At 38.1% G+C, this 21,254-nt stretch overlaps 1 protein-coding gene across 1 annotated transcript in view; it reads left to right on the top strand.

The window, feature by feature from the left end:
- Positions 1–21,254, top strand: part of FAM81B (family with sequence similarity 81, member B) — a 65,657-nt gene that overhangs the window by 14,675 nt on the left and 29,728 nt on the right. Inside the window, exons 4-5 of the mRNA XM_012644772.1 lie at positions 14,205–14,448; positions 20,081–20,199. Coding sequence (XP_012500226.1) covers positions 14,205–14,448; positions 20,081–20,199 — 363 coding nt within the window. The remainder of the gene's footprint in view (positions 1–14,204; positions 14,449–20,080; positions 20,200–21,254) is intronic.

Genomic DNA, 21,254 nt, shown 5'->3' on the forward strand with positions numbered 1-21,254 from the left:
GACCACGGGCAGTCCTTGACATTTCTTGGTTTGTAGATGCGTCACGCTCATCTCTGCCTCCAACTTCACACAATGTTCTCCCTGTCTTTCTGTCTTCACATAGCTGACTTCATATTGGATTAGAGGCCCACCCTACTCCAGTGTCACCTCTTCTTAACTAATTACATTTGCAAATACCCTATTTCCAAATAAGGTCACATTCTGAGGTACTGGGCTTTAAGACTTCAATACATAATTTTGGAGGTACACAACTCATAACACCATCTAATAATCACAAATAATTATAAGAACACATGTGTACCACACTTATAGACACTGCAAAGCACTTCGGGTACATTATTTAATTCGATCCCCTCAGCCAGTTTGGAAAGTTAGGAGACATTTTCTCCACGGGACGGAGAAGGAGCCTTCTTCTGGGCAACCTAAGAAAGGCTAAAGGTAGTAAGTGGTAGAGACAGAACTTGAACCCAGGTCTTCTGACTTCAAGTACAGCATTCTTTCCCCTGAAGACTCACAACAAAGCCCACACACCCCAAAAAGAGCAAGGCAATATGGGAAAGCATCTCAGGAGAGTTAAAAAATGCTGTAGGAATTCCAAACATCATTAAAACAATTTGCTGCTGCAGTTTATATATGTTTTACCTGTAAGTGTGACGTAGACATCCACCCTACCCACATTGGCACAGGGACTCCTTTGGAACCCTTGCCACTCTTACTGCCTTCATAAGAAAGAAAGCCAGTCACACTAGGAACATCATTAATCTTTCAGTTTGATTGAAAATTCTGCTGAACAGGAGGAATTTGCCCCATAGAGCACATGAAGTTTCACTGGAAAAGATCCACACCCAGAATCTTTCTCCAGTCTCTTCTGGGCTGTGCCACTATTTGGAGTTGTCTCTTTCTCGGGCCTTTCTTGGCAGAGGCCCCTTGCTGGCCCAACTCCTTTGGCCTTGGTCTTGCTTCTTCCTGGACTGTGACCCCTGAAACTCCAATTGCCTCCCTCACACCCTAGTGCATTCAGCTCTACAGAAAACTCAGCAATGGAGACTTCTACGGCTACCAAAATCCATCTTCCAGCGTGGTTATAAACAAGGAATGGAGAAGCTACAGAAAATACTTTTTTTCTATTTCATCACTCCCCACACACCCACAGATTATTTTTTTGTGAGACATCAAAATATTCTCTAAAATTTCACTTTAGATTTTTTGTAGGACTCTATACATTGAGAATGTAACTAGTTTATGAGATTTTATAGATCTCATAAAAATGTAGACATTTTTTCTTCAGTTATGCCTTTTCGTGTTCTAGAAAAGGGTTTAAATTTTCAAATGTTAGTCTCTGAGTATTAACAGTTGCCAAAATGGTTATCAGAACCCCCTAAGTAAATTTAGTGCTCTATTCACAAGAACAGAACAGGCAGGAAAGTGAAAGTCTCCATGTACCAGTGTATCTGCCAGCTACAGCACAGCTGGTGTAAGTCACACTGAACGGCAGAAAAATAGAACTCAGAGTTTGTGGAAAATCTGTTCAGATTTAGTTGTCAGCTACATAATCAATGATCTATGTAAAGCCCAAATATCTCCCTAAAAAGGCTCCCTAGGAATTCTTCCTCCTGTGGTTAGTGACTTCATCTGGACTAGCCTGGAATATTCAGTTATTTCTTTTCTTTCACAGTTAAATTTAGATATAAGTCCCAGTGATATAACATACTAAGAAAGCAGTGAGGTTTTGTTATTTACTAAAAGAATCAGGGTGGCCACAACTTGCTACTAGTGAAAAGGCTCAGTTTTTAACCCTTTGGATGATCTGATCATTTGAATGATGGTATCATCAGGAATCTCTGTCGGAAAATTGAGAAATGTTTGTGTGTTTGTTCTTCCAGTAGTTGATTTAAAAAATTCAACTGGCCAACAATATTCTCTTTCCTTGTGGCAATGGAAATAGGAAAAAAATACAAGCTGTTTATCTTACAGGAATCATACAAATAAAACTAAACAGAGCATCATTTGGTGCTTCACTAAGCATTATTAATGAGCAATAATAATAATACTCCAGTTAATAGTAAATCTCAGGCATGAAAAGAAATTTCAAAAGGGAAAGCTTGCCGCTAATTATAAATTAACTTTTTAAAATAAACTTTAAAAATTAAGGAAAAGAAATAACTACAGTCCAGCATTTGTATAAGTCACTTAATGTCTCCACGGTTGCAGGCAAATAAATACATTTGCGTAGCAGTGGGCACTGCCCTCCTCAGAGGCTTCCTTCAGTGTCACAAATAGCCATAACATTGAGGTCAGTCCCACAGGCAGCCACAGACTGGCACGTGAGCAGAGGTGGCAAGCCTGCTCCACTGGTCCCTCTGCTGGCTGGGGCCTGCTTCCTCATTGCTCCTTCTGGATACAATCTTGACATCAGCCAACAGCACCCCCCAGAGTGAGTACACTGGGCCCTGCTAACCCTGGGCTGTGGTGCAGCTGCGTGCGTTGCTTTCACTGCCCCCTACTACATGCTTCTCACTGGCTATCTCAGAACTTACAACCACACAGCAAAACAGGCTTTGTTGGCCCTGTTAAAAATGAAGCCGTTGAAACACTTGGTCGATAAGTGGTGGAGCCTGGATTCTACCCTCAGTCTGTCTTGCTTTCCAGCTTGTCAAGCTGCTCTGAATGTCTACAGAACTGGAGAGCTCATATTTCATATTTCACACTTCAGTATTCCATTATATATCCTGCCTTACATCATTCACTGATTCACATGACCAGTCTTAAACTAATCAGTGCTGTTCAGTCTTTAGAATACATTAGAATCATCTAAGTGTTTGCTAAAGGTACATACTCTTGCTCTCCCCGCCTGCCCCAATATTATGATTTAGTGGGTCTATGGTAGAGCCAAGGAATCCTTATTTTAACAACTTCCCTCCCTCCCCCTTCCCTGTGAACTAATTCAAGTTTCTTGATGAGAAATACTGAATTAGACTAAGTTCCTGGAGGGGCAGAACCATTGTGTGTTGTGTATGGACTACAGTAGATATTTAGTAAGTGCTTGTTAACTGATATATTTTTATTTCAACTGACATTTTTATTGGGAAGTTACTAGATACTAATATGATGCTTTCAGCTGAACATAACAGAAAACTGAATTAAAAGTTCCTTAAATGTGAGGACATTGATTAGTTCATATAGCAAAAAATCTAGGATTTGGTTAACTTAGTGGCTTAACAACATCATAAGGCAGCCAGATGTTTTCTGTCCTTCCTCCCTGCCCTTCTCTTTTCCCTCATGGTCACAAGATGGCTTCAACAGCTTCAGACATCATCCACAAACATGACAACATCCAGCCAAGAAGAGGGACGTTTCTTCTCATATGTCCCTTCTTGAAGGCAAAGAAACCTCACCCAGAAGCCCCGCAGCAGGTTTCTCCTTGCATCTCATTGACCTGAATTGCTTCACATGCTCTTACCAAAACCAACTGCATCTCAACTCAGAAGAATGGAACCACCATGATTAGTTTGATCCCCCACCCCCGGGGACATGGGAGACAGGTGGATGAACTAAGGCAGAAGTGGGGAATGGCTATTGAGAAGGTAACCAGCAGTGTATGCTACACTGAGAACACCCAGGAGAAAAGGAATTCTAAATTTGGGGGGATATGCAACATAATTTACAAGTGTCTGTATAGGACCGAAGACTGGAGATCAAATACTTTCGCTGGCAAATACAGGCTGCAGATTGTCTAGACACCAGAAAGAAGCAGTAGCTCAGAGAAAATAATGAGCAAATCTGCAGTCCACTGCTGGGGTATGTGTCACCATTAGCAGGGTGTGACATCCTCTTCCCTTTTGCCTCTGACTCATACATCCAATCCAGAGTAGCACTGTCAGCATGGTGGAGTTTTAGAGGAATGGATTTTATATATATGAGGTAGCATTTGGTCATTTTCCAGAAGAACATTTTTGAGCTAAATGAGTGGTAGATGAAATCTGACTAATGAAACCCTTAGCAAAGCCTTCTTTGTTCCTCAGGTGTTCAGGCGATAGGAAAAAGGAATCTCGCCCAGGCAGAGGCTATTTTATATTGCTCAAGACAGTAAACTATTAGCCTTGAGGATCCAACAACAAATGTCAGGGAGCAGTCCCATTAGAGAAATCAGTCAGTCAATGAATATTTTATTGTCCACTTACTATGTGCCATGTACTTTTCTCAGTGTTATGTACACTGTGCAGAATAAGTTAGAAAAGTGCCCACACACAGGGAGCCCTCATTTTAGTGACAGAGGACAGAAAATAAACAAAAAAAAATAAGGTAACTTTAGGTACTTCAGACAAGTGCTTTGGAGATGATAAAATAGGGTATTATGATACAAAGTGCCTGGGAAGCCTTGTCTGAGGAGAGGAGATTGGAGTTGAGATCTAAACAATGGAAAGGTGGCAGCCATGAAGTGACTGCAGGAAAGAGTATTCCAAGAAGAAGGAACATCAAGTGCCAAGGCTCTGAGCTACAAAATAGCTATGTGTGTCAGAGGGACAGCAGGAAGGCCTGTAAGGTTGAATGAGAGTAAGTGGAGGGAAGAATGGGAGGAGGCAAGGTTGAAAAGGAGAGCTGGGATTTTATTCTCAGAGAATGGATAAGCCATATAAGGGTTTTAAGTAGGCAAGTACTATCATTTACACTTTAGAAAAACCACTCTAGCTGTTGTATGGATATGGATATGCTCTTTGTTAGGAAGCAAAACTAGAAGAGATAATGGTAGCCAGGACCAAGATAGGTAGAAAGAATTAAGGAAACCATAAATTTGGAGCCTGAAGACACTTCTAGTTGTTATTTCTGCCGCCACTCTATTAGGTCACATGAGTAGCATTAATCAAATTGTGTTCCCTGCTTCTGCTTGAAATGATGGAAAAATGAGGGAGTTAAGCTTAACATTTGATTTTGGAATCCATGAATTCCAAATTGTGACCTTGACATCTCCAAGTGGTGTAGCCATTCCTCCCTCTGTCTATTTCCTCAATATGGTCTTCCAAATCACTAATTCATTCTTTAGCTATTTCCACTGTCATATTTATCCTATCATTTAAAAAATTTATTTCAACTATTATATTTTTCATGCCTAACATGTCTATTTGTTTACTTTTTTGTTTTCTAGGTTTTCAAAATTTTGCTAATATGCCCCCATATCTTCTCTTTTAATACGTTTGCTAGCCTTTTTAAAAACTTCTTGTGTATATTTTAGTATTTCTCTTCTGTAGCAGCCTGTAATCCAGTAGGTTGTTTATTTATTGGTTAGTTGGCTTCTAAAAAGGCTGTGCTCCTCAAATGTCCCATTAGTTTGGCCTGTAAACTCACTTTCCCCAGGGGATTTTGGCCACACTCTAGTCTTCAATGGAGTTTTATCAGCTCCATTGAGCCCAGGAGTGGGGGATGGATGAACCCCAGGCACCAGAAAACCACAGACAACCACTCCCTTTCCTACAAAATAACTTCTCCTGTCAGGTCTCCACCTTTTGCTCCCCAGGAAGAAGCAAGTTTAGGAGAGCAGCTGCTTTCTCATCCCTGGGCATTCAGAGGTAGAACAGTGTGGAAGCAATTGCCCAAAATCAGTTGTTCCCCAGGGTTGTTGTTATCGTTACTGTTTTAGCTCCTTACCAACACAGGCCCTCTGCCCTGCCTGATCCCTCATGAGAGGATACCTCAACCAGAGTTTGACATTTCATATGAGCAGGAGCAGTTGGTCCCAAGACAACAGAGAATAAGTAAGAACAGACCTGCATCATTCCCCTGCCCCACTTTATCCTCCCACAGCCCCGGCCAGCTGTCTCTTGCTCCAGATCAATGGAGCCATCTGAGTCAGGTTGGGTTGCCCAGGAAATAGACTCTGATACAGAGACTGGTGAAAATAAGGCTTACTATAGAGCACACTAGGATCAACATTCATAGAAAGGAAGGGGAGGAAGTGGAATTGGGTGGAAGGAATAGTTGAGCTGTGATGCAATGCCAGTGAAGACTTCAGCTGGCCCCACAGGAAGCTCTGAAGCAGGGATGGCCCTTCAAAGTTGTCCTGAGTTAGAGCAAGTGTACCAGTGCCAGGCCTTCATATCCACGCGTTGGCCAATCACTGAATGCAACCTCACCTTGGCAAGGTGAATCCCTTCACAGAGGCAGTCTCCAGAAAACACCAAGAGCTGAGGACTGCCAGCCCATAGCACTCCCAGCAGTTGGAAGGAATAAGTCCTTCCTTCCTGAAAGGGGAACTGGGTGGCATGTCACCACACACTGCACCCACTGCACCACCCCACACATCCACCAGTTTAAAATAGGCCCTGCTGCCCCAGGGGTTTTTCACAGTACTCTCACCTTCTCTCTCTACATCCTGCCAGGTTTTATGGGGAAGAGAGGATGGGAAGCCAGTGGTCATGCTAATTCAGCATTTTTATCAAAACCATAGTCAGCCCAGGATTTTTTGCCTGAAGAATTGTGTAATTCATTCCCTTTCTTTCTGTGCTTTGTCCCAGACGAGCTGTCATACTCCCCTGGGGCAGACTTACTTTAGCTGACAGGTTCGCACTAGCCCTCAACTCCCCTGCTCACTGAAAGCTTCTATTTTCCCATGAGGCTAAAGGGGATGAGCCCTCTGAAGAGCCAGCCAGAGCTGAGTAGAGGTGTGTTGGGTCTGCGGAGACAACAGGAGCCCTGGGCATGGGGGATGGCAGTGTTTTCCATGGGACCAAAGTCTGCTCTGTGAGTCCCACAGAAGCCCCCATCATTTCTCAGGGCCCATACCCCACCAGAAGCTACGGTATCTGTGATAGGGTAGGGACCAAGGTGGATGGTGGAGGTGCAACTCTTCTTTTTGAAAGCTACCTAAGTGACTGTAAAAATGTCTGTTCCCTATTACACACACACACACACACACACACACACACACACACACACAGTCCTGCCAGCTCAGGTAATCTCATGATCTTCACTCAAGCCTTCAACTACCGTTTATTTTTCTGATAACATCCAAATATCTCTATCTCCAGACACATTTCAAACTATTCAGTGGGCATCTCCATATGGATGCCCTTTAAAAATTTCAAATTTGTTTTCTTCCCCCAAATCTAATGCTTTTTTTTAAAAAAAAAATCAGTCTAGACAAAAGTAATCATCATTCATTAAGCTCAAATCAGAAACTTTAGAATGTCTCCCTCTCCCAGGCCCATTTCCTATCTATCCCAAAGCTCTATAACTTCTAGGTTCTTATTATTTGTAACATCTGTCCTCCCTTTTTATGTCCAAAATCACCATCTCAGTCTCAGATCCTCCTCATTTTTCACATAGATTACTGCTTATATAAGTTGTCTATTGCTGTGGAGCAAAGTATTCCAAAACTCAGTGGCACAAAACAACACATATTTATCTCACAGTTTCTGTGAATCAGGTATTCAGAAGTGGCTTACTGGGTAATTTTGGCTCAGAGTGTCTTGTGAGGTGGCAGTCAAGATGTCAGCTGAGTTTGCAGTCATCTGAAGGCTTGACTGGGGCTGCAGGATCTGCTCCTGGGATGGCTCCTCGCACTGCTTTGGGTAGGACACCTCAGTCCCTTGCTGGCTGCTGTTGGAGATCTCCGTCCCCCACCACATGGGCCTATCAACATGAGTGAGCAGAGAGAGATGAGAAAGAAAGGGAGAGATGGGGGAGAGAGAGAGAGAGCGTGCACATGCTTTCTGGAGGAACCTGATTATCCTGGGGTGAGAATCAAATTGCAAATATTGAAGGACACAACAAAAGAAGCTTTCTCTTTTAAGAAGTTTATCTGAAAAGGGAAGGAGTAATATACTAATGCCAATAGGATCTACCAAGATTTTTACATGTTTCTTTACCCTTATACTAAATAGCCCTGGCCTTTGTCTTTTTCCTTTTCTAATTTACTTTGTTCCTTTTTCATTGAACTTCCAATTTTTTGTTAATCTTTGCCTTTAAGCTATTATTTCTTCCAGCTATTAGTAGGCAGCCCTCTCTTCAACATAAAATTAAGTATTATATTTACGTGGATCCAGAAACCATCTAACTTGGCTTATTAGAATAGTGGGTAAAATAAAGAGTAAGTACATTCCAAGCATGATTCTGAGACAGATGTTGGAGAGGACCTCTTCTCTGTGTCTCACGTACCATGGACTCTGAGTCTGACCTCTTAGGCTTCAATACTGGTGCCACCATTGTTATTTGGGTGACCTCGGGCAAGTTACTCAAGCCCTATGAGCCTCAGTCTCATCATCTTTAAAATGGGGTAATATTAATACATTCCTCACAGTGTTATCAAGAAGATTCAATAGATGAACCACTTAAAATGCTAATCACAAGGCCTGGCTTCTATTAAATGCTCAAAGATATTAGCTATAACTATTTTTAAAGTTCATGAGTAGTATATGGATATGGTAGTGATGCTTGTGACTGCTCAGTGACGTTTTCTTCCTTCTTTCTGAATCTCAGGTTCTAGAAGTGTGCAGTCCAATACAATAGCCAGTGGCCACATGTGGTTATTGAATGCTTGAAATGTGGCTAGTCCCAATTGAGTTCTATTATGAGTATAAAATACATGGTGGATTTTTAAAATTTAGTATAAAAAAGAATATAAAATATTCCATTAAAAAGTTCACATTGATAACATGTTGCAGTGACATTTTACACCTATTGGGTGTCTATTAATAAATATATTATTGTATATCATATAATTTATAATTAAATATTTATTTATTAATATATTTTAATATACTATTCAAATTAATTTCATCAGTTTTTAAAAATTTTTTCTTAATGTGGCTATTAGAAAGTTTTAAATTGTATATGAGGCATACATTATATTTCTTTTGGGCAATTTTATAAAGACGAATTATGAAGATACTAAATTAGAAAGAAAAAATGTGTTACTATACTTTCTTTATATGCATAACGTGAGTCCCTCTTCTTCCTTAATGCTCCAACCAGTTTCTGCTGACCTTCACTGGGCCTTTCTGTTCACACACACTGATCCTTGTACTCAGCCATCGCTGGGGTAGTAACGACAATGTGGCCAACTGTTAGCCAGCTTCTGGCACAACCCAAGGAAACTTCGTTGTACATTAATCAGCAGAGAGCTAACAACCAATTTCTTATTTTTTAAATTCCTTTGACAGAGATGCTTGATATAAAATTGATGGTGAAAAGAAGGGCCGAGCGCAGTGGCTCACCCCTGTCATCCCAACACACTGGGAAGCCAAGGTGGAAGGATCACTTTAGGCTGGGAGTTTGAGACCAGCCTGAGCAACAGAGTGAGACCCCATCTCTACAAAAAAATGTAAAAATCATCCAGGCATGGTGGCACATGCCTGTAGTCCCAGCTACTCAGGAGGCTGAGGCAGGAGGATCACTTGAGCCCAGGAGTTTAGGTTGCAGTAAACTATCATGATGCCACTGCACTCTAGCCTGGGTAACAGAGTGAGACTCTGTGTCACCTGTGACACAGTGTTACCTGTGACAATATAACCAAGTCATAGGTAACCTAGGTCCAAATTAAAAAAAAAGGAGAAAAATAGCATAGCATGTGGCAAATACCACTGGTAACCAACCTAGTACACATTCCCTCCTTCTTTGCTAATAAAAGTCCCAATTTTGCTTAAGGCTGCAATAGTGCCCAGTTTTTTAAAAAAGAAGTTACAAGAGGTGACCATATGGTACAGTTTCAGCCAATGAAATACAGACAAATGTGTCATGGTGTGTCTTTTAGAAAAGCTGTTTTCTCGATTTTAAAAAGGAGGGATGGGAACAAACTCCACTGGCACACGGATTTTATTCTTTGACATCTGTCTTTTCTATCTGGAATGGGGACACGATACTTCAAGGTGGATGGAACAACAATCTTGAGACCCCGAGGGTGATTATCGAACACTGAGAGTGGGCTGGGAAGCCAGAAGGAGCCTGGGCATTTGGTGACTTCCTTAGTCAGCTACAGTAGCCCTGGACCATTTACCTCTAGACTTCTTGTTACACAAGCCAAATAAACACTCCTTTTTCAAGTCACTCTCTTTGGGTTTCTGACACACGCAGCTAAATACAACCCTAGGTGATACTTGTAGTCTTCAGAAAATGCTAATATTCACAATCTGGCCCCAAAATCTGCTGTTCTCAGGACATTTTCACTTCCAAGAAAATTTGTTACCATTAGTCCAAAGCAAATAGTTATTCTGGATCATGCAATGGGAATGAGTGTGAACTATTTGGCCTTGACTTTTTATGATCCAACATACATACCAGTCATTTTTAAAAGATACATACTGTATATGTATACATCTACATAAATATATATAAACAGGTATTTCCTAGAGGACAGAGGCTTTGTCTGTTGTATTATTTTATTCCTAGTTCCTAACAAAGACAAAATCCCCTTTTCCTAGGCTGCCTTCTCTTTCTAGCAATATTCACAAAATACTTTGCTACCATTCAGAGTTGGCATCATAGAAAGCTCCTAGGCTAGGTTGCAGATTACCTAGGTATAATCCTAGGCTCTGCCAAATAAATAGTTCTGAGACATTGAAACATTTCTTCAAATAAAAACTCACGCAGAAGCTCAATACATTAAACAGATAAGATTAAAGAAAACCCAAAGCCACTTCCATTGAGTCATAAGACATATAAGAAGTTCCCAAGAAATTTAATAGCGTAACAGACAAATTTAAAGTAAACTAACTCTCAATAACATAGATTTAATGGAATATTGTCATGCTTATGTATACAAAATGTGACTTGGTATGAAGTCAGAAATCATAGCACGCAAGGGTTTTGGAAGTGACCTGTACTTGGGGACAACATAACCAAGTGCTTTAGCATGTGGGCTTTGTATGACCTAGGACCAGTTAAAAACTCCATGAATCGGTTTTGGCCATAATCCAGAAAGATGCAATCCTAATCACCATAATCTTGAGTGTTGAAATCCTGAAAGATCAAAATCCTCAAAATATAATTCTGGAAAAAATAATATAAAATTTTTAAAAAACATCTATTTACATTTTTAAAAAGGAAATTTATTTAAGAAACTTAAAAACACAACTGAAGTCCACGTGCAGTGGCTCACACCTGTAATCCCAGCACTCTGAGAGGCCAACGCAGGAGGATCACTTGAGGCCAGGAGCTTGAGACCAGACTGAGCAACATTTAGCGAGACCCATCTCTACAAAAAATAAGAAAATTAGCCAGGCACAGTAGCACACTTTAGTCCCAACTACCTAGGAGGCTGAGGCAGGAGGATCACTTGAGCCCAAGAGTTTGTGGTTGCAGTGAGCTATTATGATGCCACTGTACCCCAGCCTGGGTGACAGAGCGAGACCCTATCTCTAAAAAAATCAAAAATTAAAAAAAAAATACAAATAAAAACATGACAGAATACTTCATAGTCTACACAATAGACAATAATAACATACATATTTTTGCAAGCATAAACACTCAGGTATATTAGTGATAGTTACAAAGGTATAACAGTTATGAGCGAATAAACTGTATTCTTAAATAGGTCAAAATTCAAAATATATAAATGCATATATCACCATGGTTGGTAATTGTGTGCACCCAGCTTTATAACTGCAGTCACCTGAAATACCATGAGGGACCTCATTGGGTCACCACCACCTATGCAGTCCCCCAAAGAGCCGAGATCTCAAGAAATTTTACTGTTCACAAATGCAGATATACAAAAAAGGACATCCTCATTTATTGAGGAAGTTTCAATGTTTTTACATACATGCACAATACTTACAAAGTCAATATTGTGATAACATACTTTCCTGGATCAAATTTGCAAATAAAAGCATAAAATGAACTAGAACTCTCTAAAAGTCTTGACAAATGATGTGAAGATAAAATACATAGCATTGCAAATTGTAAAAATAATAATAATGCTGACAATTTAAAATAGTGAGGAAAAAACCTAAAAAAAAAAAACTAAGAAGAAAATTTGACATATGAGAAAGTGTATTACAGGGATGGATTATGGGCAATTGCATGGAGGTAGTCCATAATAGCTGGCTGACTTTCATGATCATTAACTATATTTTGAAGTCTTGCATGACTATAAATAGCTGCTTTTTTTTCTTTTAGGGCATGGCTCCCCTTGGAGAACACATGCACATTCATTTTCTACATGGCACTGCTCTTTTTGAAATTCTTCTATGATTCCATGTACACCGACATGAGCACTTCCTATTAAATTTTTCTATCTTCTGTGTCATGTTTCTGTGTTGTTTTGGGTATGTGGAAACCCATTCTGAATACACTCATATATGGAAACAATACTGCTGATTGAAAAGCACAACATCATTGCATGTCTTCTTATCCTACTGTGCACATAATTATTTTTAACCAGTCAGTAATTTCACCAGCTTCTTCAGGCAAATGTGGCTTTAATTCACTAAAAGTTCCTGAAATGTCATCCACTAGAAGGACTACCAGTACAAACAAATCATGTATTTTTACACCAAATTTTCATCATTGCCATATGGCCATATGGCCAATCCACTCATCTGAATTTTCCTCCAAATGCATTGGGCTGAATGAAAAAAAAACAAACTTTATTGGTAACACCTGGAAATTCACTTTTAGAAACCCTGATCACATACAATTCCAAATCTATTATTATGGTTTGGACATTCAATTGAAATCCATTTTCTTTTGCAAAATTCACCAAATCTTCAAATAAATATTTATAAAGTACTTCACTTTTTCCTGTTATTAATACCTAAATGAGTAGATAAGTTCTAGAATCTTCAGATCCAACAAGGGTAGGAATTTTATATAGTTGATAAAAAATAGTGGGGACAATTTTGAAAGTACCATCCATTCATTAGCCAAAGTGAAGCATGTGCTAGTTTGTCATCAGATTTAGTGGTGACTGTAAGAAGTCTATCTTCTTTGACAGTCAAATCCCTAACCAAGAATACTTCACCATCAATGTGTTTTGTAACACTGGAGGAACATCTACTTCAACAAGTGTCTTTGGTGCAGAAGGTTGCTGAGCTTGTCGAATTCTTTGTATTCTCTGACCAAGGGCGTTTTTCAAAGGCAAGCATGATGCTATGTGTGAAGGGACAGGAGTCATACGTGATTGAATAATGTGACAGGGTCAATTTCTTGTATTTTTCACCTGTGTTTTCTCTTCTATGATCATCAAAACACATAAAACATTGAGAGCAGATCTTCCTCCACTTAGTCCACTCAGATTCACACACTAATCTCTGGAAACACCCTCACAAACACACTCAAAATAATGCTTTCCCACGTTTCTAGGTATTCCTTAATCCAGTCAAGATGACACCTAAAGTTAAGTCCACATATTCAGCCCTTGTCAACTTGGCACCCATACACATCTCCATAAACCATACTTAATTTCCAAATAAAGACAATAGCAAGGTATAGCTCCACCTAACATGATGCAACTCTCCTTTGTACAACTGAAAATGCACTAATCCCTTCCCCGGAATTTGGCCTTCGGAATTTTAATCTTTCGTGATCATGATTTTAGGAATTTTAAACATTAGGGATTTTAGACATGAGGGATTTTGATCTTTAGGGATTTCAATGTTTGGGATTATGTCTTTCAGGATTACGATTGGCACTGTCCATAAACTGTTTTCTCATCTGTAAAATTTGAATGATGCTGCTAGATATTACACAATGTGAATCACCAAGGGAGGGATCTTGTATGCAACATGTTCTAAATTTATTCAACCATAGAATTCTTTTCTGGTGGCCAATCTTACTGACTGTTATTCCAAGACACACACTTTGGGAAACTCTCTAACAAAGTCACTTTGGCATTTTTACAGATTTGACATTTTTACAGATGTAAGAACTTAGAATTTTTTCTAGGTTAAAGTAGTTTATATAAGAGTTATATGAAGGCGTAAGTCTTGGAAGAAGGCTTCTAGTATCTTCTTTCATGAATCCCCCTACCCTTTTCCAACCACCACCAATTTGCTCTGAAACATGAAAAACACATGATGCAAGATCAAGGCGTAAGTCAGATCTGCTTCTTAGATGAGACATACACCAAGATTCTAACCACGCAGGTGCCTAAAGTCCTACCAAACTTCTCACAGGGGAGAAAACAAAGGAGTAGACGTGAGGATTCAAGTTCTGGTTTCCGGCTCCTCCAGCTCATTCTTGTAACACCCTTCGTGTTTCCTTTTCCTGACCAGGAGTCATCCTTTTCTTCCTGTCATCCCAAACACCCAGAGAAGTCAGCTAGAAGACAGACTGAACAGCCAGGAGCGTACCATAGCTTTCCTCCTGGAACAAGCCTTCCGCATCAAGGAGGACATCTCTGCCTGCCTCCAGGGAGCTCAGGGCTTTCGAAAAGAGGAATCGCTTGCCAGGAAGTTACTGGAAAGCCACATCCAGACCATCACCAGCATCGTCAAAAAACTCAGCCAAAACATTGAGGTAGTTCTCTGTTTCCTATATATTGGCATCACTGCTTGACAAAGATTATCAACCACCAACGCCATTTTTCAAGTACAGAAATGTGTCAGTATTGTTTAAGTTTAAATGATTATATTTTGGTTGCCCAAGAGGGAAACAGTTCAAGTTTTCAGCTGCCCATTTATGCCAAAAAGTAAAAGAAATGAACTTCTACTAAAAAAATATTTATTTGTGACAGCAAAGACAACTGTTTAACATTATGTCACACAATGTGCTAAGGTGCTTATGTTACCCTAAATCTCCAAGATTCCATTAAGGTAATCATTTCAAATAGAGGTTTTCATAATGCATTGGTAATGCTGTAATTGGTCATCATATTCTGATGCCAGCAATTTCTCTGACCCCATATCCTACCCTTCTTTCCTTCATCCTGGTCACTCCAGCCTCCTAGCTGTTCCTAGAAGATTCCAAACACTCTCTGGCCTCAGGGCCCTTACACTTGCAATTCGCTCTGACTGGATCATCTTCCCCTAGATATTCCTAGGAAACGTTCTTCACTTCCTTGAGGCCTCTGCTCAAATATGACCTTGTAAGGCAGGATTTCCTCTCACTTTATAAAATAGCACCCCTCCCCACCCTGACAGTTTCAGTCGCCCTTAAAGCCTACTTTATTTTTTATCACATAGCCCACATTGCAAACTACCATGGTCTATATTTGGTGATTGTTTTCTCCTTCTAAAATATAATCTCCATAAGCGCAAGACTTTGTTTTGTTCATGCTAAATCCCATACCAGATGACAGTGTTGTTACAGACAGCACTTTAAATATTTCTTGAATAGATGAGTAAATGAATAAATGATTTTTAAGGTATTAAAGAAACTATAGAGAAAAGAAAATTCTTCGTCTAAATCAAGGCAAACAGGTTTGTATTACAGGTCTTTCAGAATTTTTAAAGTGCTAATGTGCATGATAAATCTGAGCAGGGGCTTCAGAGAATACACTTTAGGAAACCGGCTAAAAATTTGTGGAATTATCATGAGAATTGATAATCATGCCCTCCCATGATACGTGTCCCTTTCTGCTGATTTGATTAAAACCATGGGATTGACCCCGTGATAACTTCTTCATGAATTTGTATTTAAGAGCAAGAATACTTATTAATTTATTAATTTATTTTCGATCTGTAGTGTCTAGCAGACCCCGTAATACATTTGAGAGAGAGTGGAAAGTTAAAAACTCTTAGCAAACTTTTAAAAGGCACTTTATTGGTATTTAGCACATATTGAATTGACCCCAGTACCTAAAATGTTAATGCCACTTCTCAAAGTGATTAAAGGTATTTCTAAGCATAATAAAATATGAAAGTGACCAGAATCAAGCAGCTCTGTGCCTTTTAAAATGACTGGAAAATCAAGTAAGTATAGCATAGCACTAAAGTAAGACCGCAATTTAGGAGTCACAACTTTTTGGTAATTGAAAAACAGAACATCGAACTGTTCCTAAGAATGTTCTATATTTTGATCTAAGTGGTTGTTATATAGTTTATTACATTTGTCAAGATCCATCTGGACATATACTTTAATTTCTTTATTTCAATACTTATCAAATATACCCTTATAAAATACTCAATATTCAAGAGGAAAAAAGTTTCCAGATCTCTAAAAGTCTTGTTGAATATTTCTTTTCCTATAATAATTGATTATTTTAGATTAGCTCTAAAAAAATCCAAAACATTTTTTAAAAAAAGACAAAGTCAAAACCTCAAAATATTTGTAATATTTGTTTGGCATATATAGAGAAAATAAGGAGGACTGGTCTGATTGTATGGAAAACTGAATGAGAAGATATGTTAAAGTCATAACATGGTTAAAATGTTATGAAGAAGAGACTACTGGACTACCTTTAGTAAATAATTATAAGCACTTCATAGAGAAATGGATGCTATTAAAGTATTTTAAAAGAACCTAAACTCATTCACCAAGTCAGCCCATTTGCAAATTGGCTAGCAAGATAGATTCAAGTATGAGCTAAAGCTTGACTCAGGTCCTTAAAAGGAATGAAAAAAAAATTTTTTTTAATCTACCATAATGTCAGCAGTTAAGTTGCTTATTTCTTTTAAAGATCAAATGGTTCCTTTTTTTCTTAAGCAGGCAGATAATTTACAAGATTTAAAATTAATTTGCTTTAACTCAAAAAGAGAAAATTTTATGTATAATATTGCTTTATTGTAAGTTTTTTCCTCAATTTATAAAAGCAATACTGTTCATTGTAGTTATTTTGAAAGTTCAGGAAAAAATTTTAAAACTTGGGGGAAAAAATGTCTCGCAATTCTACCACCAAATGGCAATCTCTACACACACCTAGAGGAATCTCCCTATTGTCCCTTCTAAGTATGCCATTTAGGAGGCTGAGACTATGTTTGTAAACACGATTTTAAATATAAAATTATATCATAAACTCTATCATATATCATTAAAAGCTCTTTGCATGGTTCATATACCATGATTTACTTAATTATTCTCTTAATGTTGAAATATCTTTGTGCATAAATACATGTCTGCAATTGGATTATTTCCATAGTAGCTATTCTTAGAAGTGGAATTACCAGGATATGAACACTGTGAAAGCTCTTGATACATGTTGCCAAATTGGTTTCCAGAAAGTTTATACTAATTTACACTTCCATTAGCATTATTTAAGAGTGCTTTTTTCACTGTGTCTATGCCAGCATTGAGATTTATTGTTTTAATCTCTGCTAATTTGATAGTACAGGAATTAGAAATGAGATTTTTTTTTTCCTTAACAAAGGCGTTGAATCCACTTTTTAAAAGTGACTATTTAAAGTGACAATTTAATTTCCTCTGCCAATGATATGTTCATGTCTTTTGTTAATTTATCTTTTGGGGTGTTAGAACTTTTAAATTCTTATTGATTTGATGAGCTCTTTCACATATTAAGGTTAATAACCAGTGGTATGTTGGTAAATGTTTAACAATCAGCAATCAATTCTTTTCTGAGGGAAAAAATCTGGTTTGTAGTCTTTACCAATTTCCATGATGTAAATACTCCCACTCTGATTTCAAACAACCAACATGATGACACTGAACACAAAGATGTGAAGAGGCATACAATCAGCTCTCATAGACAAGTACATGCTGGTTACAGCACATCACTGAAACCCTTGGCAATAACATTTGTTATAAATGTTTTCCAGTGTTCTTTTTATATTTTAACTGCATTTACAATGTTTTTACTAGTTTTATATAAGGTTAAATACTTAAATATTTTGCTTTATGGATTTCTTTCATTACAGTAGACCCCCCCTTATCTGTGGTTTCGAATTCTGCGATTTAAGTTACCCACAGTCAATCCGGGTTCAAAAATACTAAATGGAAAATTCCAGAAATGAGTAATTCATAAGTTTTTAGTTGCATGCTGCTCTGAGTAGCATAATGAAATCTCGCATGGTCCTATTCCACCCCACCGGGGACGTGGATGATCCCTTTGTCCAGCATGTGCACACTTCCTGCCCATTAGTCACTTAGCCGCCACTCAGTTATCAGATCGATTGGCTGTTAAGGTGAGGTATCCCAGTGCTTGTGTTTAAGGAACCCTTATTTTACTTAATAATGACCCCAAATCACAAGAGTAGTGATGCCGGCAATTTTGATATGCCAAAGAGAAGCCGCAAAGTGCTTCCTTTAAGTCAATAAATAAAAAATAATGGTTCTCAACTTAACAAGGAAAGAAAAAAAATCATGTGCTAAGGTCGCTAAGATCTATGGAAAGAACAAATCTTCTATCCATAAACTTGTGAAGAAGGATAAAGAAATCCATGCTAGTTTTGCTGTCACACCTCAAGCTGCAAAAGTTATAGCCACAATGTGTAATAGCTTTTATTACAGAATATTGTTACATTAATAATTGTTCTATTTTTAGTTACTGTTAATCTCTTACTAATAAATCAAACCTTATCATAGGTATATGTACATAGGAAAAAACATAGTACAGTACTATCTGAGGTTTTCGGCATCCACTAGGGGTCTTGGAATGAGTCCCCCATAGATAGAGTGGGATTACTGTATTTTTAGAATTAGAAAGTTCCTCATTCAAAGATGCAATAATCTCCTCTATTATCCAGTATTTTATGGCTTAACTTAAAAAGTATTTTAATCTATTTTTTCCTAAAATCTATATTGAAATATGGCACAAGGTATGGATCTAAATTCCATATTTTCTGAATGAGTAACCAGCGGACCCGACACCATTTGTGAAATTCCTCCCCCACTAATTTGAGAGTCTCATGTAGAGCATATTCCTTTCTTACATTTACCAAGGTTTTCATTACATTACATTGATCTAGTTGGTTATATACCATCATAACACTGACGGACATATTCTTGTTTTATAAAATATTTCTGTATACAGTAGAGTAAGTTTCATCACTATCTTCATCAAAAAAGAAAACAAAATGCCTGAATACATGCAAAAAGACAAAACCAAACTCTAGTTAGTGTTTTTGACATTTTTATGTCTTCAATTAAGGCTTTGTCTGCCCTTAGGTGGTCTCAATCTGCCAGTTTACAAATGGGCAAGATTCTATATATGGTCTTTGGAATTCCTATAATTAATTTACTACAAAAATTCTTCTTTACTTAGTAAAATTTATAAATGTAAGTTTAAACATAGTTTAGGCCTTTGTCAAATATAATAACTAAACTTGAATGCTTCCCTAAGTCACAAATTAGTGTTTTTTGAAGGTCTATACAGTACTCTCACTCTTTTCTCAGTAAATATCAATTTCTTATATGTCTTCTCTTTACACTGGAATTTGAATGCCAAGTAAAATATAAAATTTTTTTCCTATGGGCAAGCATAATTTTTCAATTTTTAAATTAATATTTATAAATGGTTATAAAAAATTAAAAACCACTGTTCTCATGACCACTAGCCTGGTGTTATAGGAAAGTCACCTTTATTTCCAGAACACCAAAATACAATGAAGACATGACTAACAAAACTCAAGGACAAAAGATGAACACATGAGCCATAAATCTCTCGTGTTATTTAAGAAATTTAGAACAACAAACTTTTTTCAGTCCATGTGTATGAAACAGTTTGAATTCAGATTTGCTTGTGTTGATTATTTAACCTTCATTGTGGTTCCCAATCCGTAAAGGACCTTGCCTGATGCCATGTTGAAAAAAATCCCTTTTTCTAAATTTACCAGCAATCATGAAATAGGTTTTTGTGAAAAGCTTTTGTATCAATGATGGCCAAGTGGCAACCTATGGCCATATTAGCACAACAAATATGTTCATTTGGCCCAGATAGTGTTTCTGAAAGATTTCAAGTAAGATGTCAATATTTTTAAATTGAGAGATTTCATATAAAATCTGGATTTCTAGCTTCTGTTGAAACACTATTGAGACATCTTTCCCACCTGGCAATGATCTGTTGGAACCAAACCACTGCTGTCTTCCTCAGATAAATGAGCAGAAGTCACGTCTTTCTGAGACAGAACTTTCTCTCACTCATTTATACCGCTAGCCTAACTACAAAATGCATTCAATTTTGTAACCCCCACTTTAAAATGATGTTTTCTTATCTGTGTGATGGAAAATTAATGGGAATTTTAACTCAAACTTACAGAGTTTAGAAGACCAAATAAGAGTTCGAGATCAGGCGGCCACAGGAACTAATTTTGCAGTACAGGAGATAAACATCAAACACCTTCAAGGAGTTGGAGATCTTCGAGGAAGAGTAGCCAGGTGAGAGGAAGCATGTCCATTCTTTGCCACTGAAGTCTCATTCCCAAATAAGTTCCATGCTGTAGAAAAAAGATACTGTCTTTACATTAAGCTAAACTGATGAGAGATGGTAGTTGAGAAAGTGTATCATAAAACTTTGAAAGCCTCATGCTACCTGTGAGAGCTAAACTTTCTATAAAAGACCCTTATACAGAATGTCCAGTTTGGTTCCATTGGAAGTGACCAGAGTCTTGTTTTAAAGCCTCAGCTGCCCAAATGCCAACATCTATACACAGATACACCCTCAGAACCACATATAAAATCCCCAGATGTGTCAAATTATAATGAGTAAAAACATTTAAAATATATGAGAATTACATTAAAGAGTCTAACAAAAGGAATTTACTACTAAATGGTCAAGAGTCTAACAAAAGGGATTTACTACTAAATGGATAAAGTTTTGAATAATATCTTTTGTATGAGATTTCTAAATCAAAAAAATTAAGGGTACACAGTTTAGCAAAAATCTGTAGGTATTAGCAATGGCAGGACCACCCTGGCAGACATGTGAAAGATGATTTGTGAATGACTGACCACGGACACCTTTCCATCTCTACATCTTCTGCCAGGACCTCTTTCCTCTCTCCTGTAATACCCTCACCTCCACCTGGTTAATCCTCTCTGAAATGTTAATGACCAGATAAGAATTAGATAATCAACACCTAAGACAAATCTCTCCTAAGGTATTCACTCATTCAATCCAACAAAAATGTATTAAGCACTTACTATATGCAAGGCAGGGTGCTAGAATTCAGCAACACAGTCTCCTTTCTATAGTTGTTCACAATCTACCTGGGAAAACAAGCTCCATCAATAATCAATGAGGTGAACACTATACTGAAGGCCTGGGATGCTATGGACATGTCCCAGATCAGACGGGGGTAGGGGAGAGGTTTCCCAGAGGAGGAGATACTTGAGACGAGTTTTGAAAGATGTGTAGCAGTTAGCTAGACAAGAAAGGATGGGAAAGACACTCCACCAGGAGCAACAATATATGCAAAGGAACTGAGGGAAGT

The sequence above is a fragment of the Propithecus coquereli genome, unplaced genomic scaffold (assembly GCF_000956105.1).
Source record: "Propithecus coquereli isolate 6110/MARCELLA unplaced genomic scaffold, Pcoq_1.0 Scaffold22, whole genome shotgun sequence".
Taxonomy (NCBI): Eukaryota; Metazoa; Chordata; class Mammalia; order Primates; family Indriidae; genus Propithecus; species Propithecus coquereli.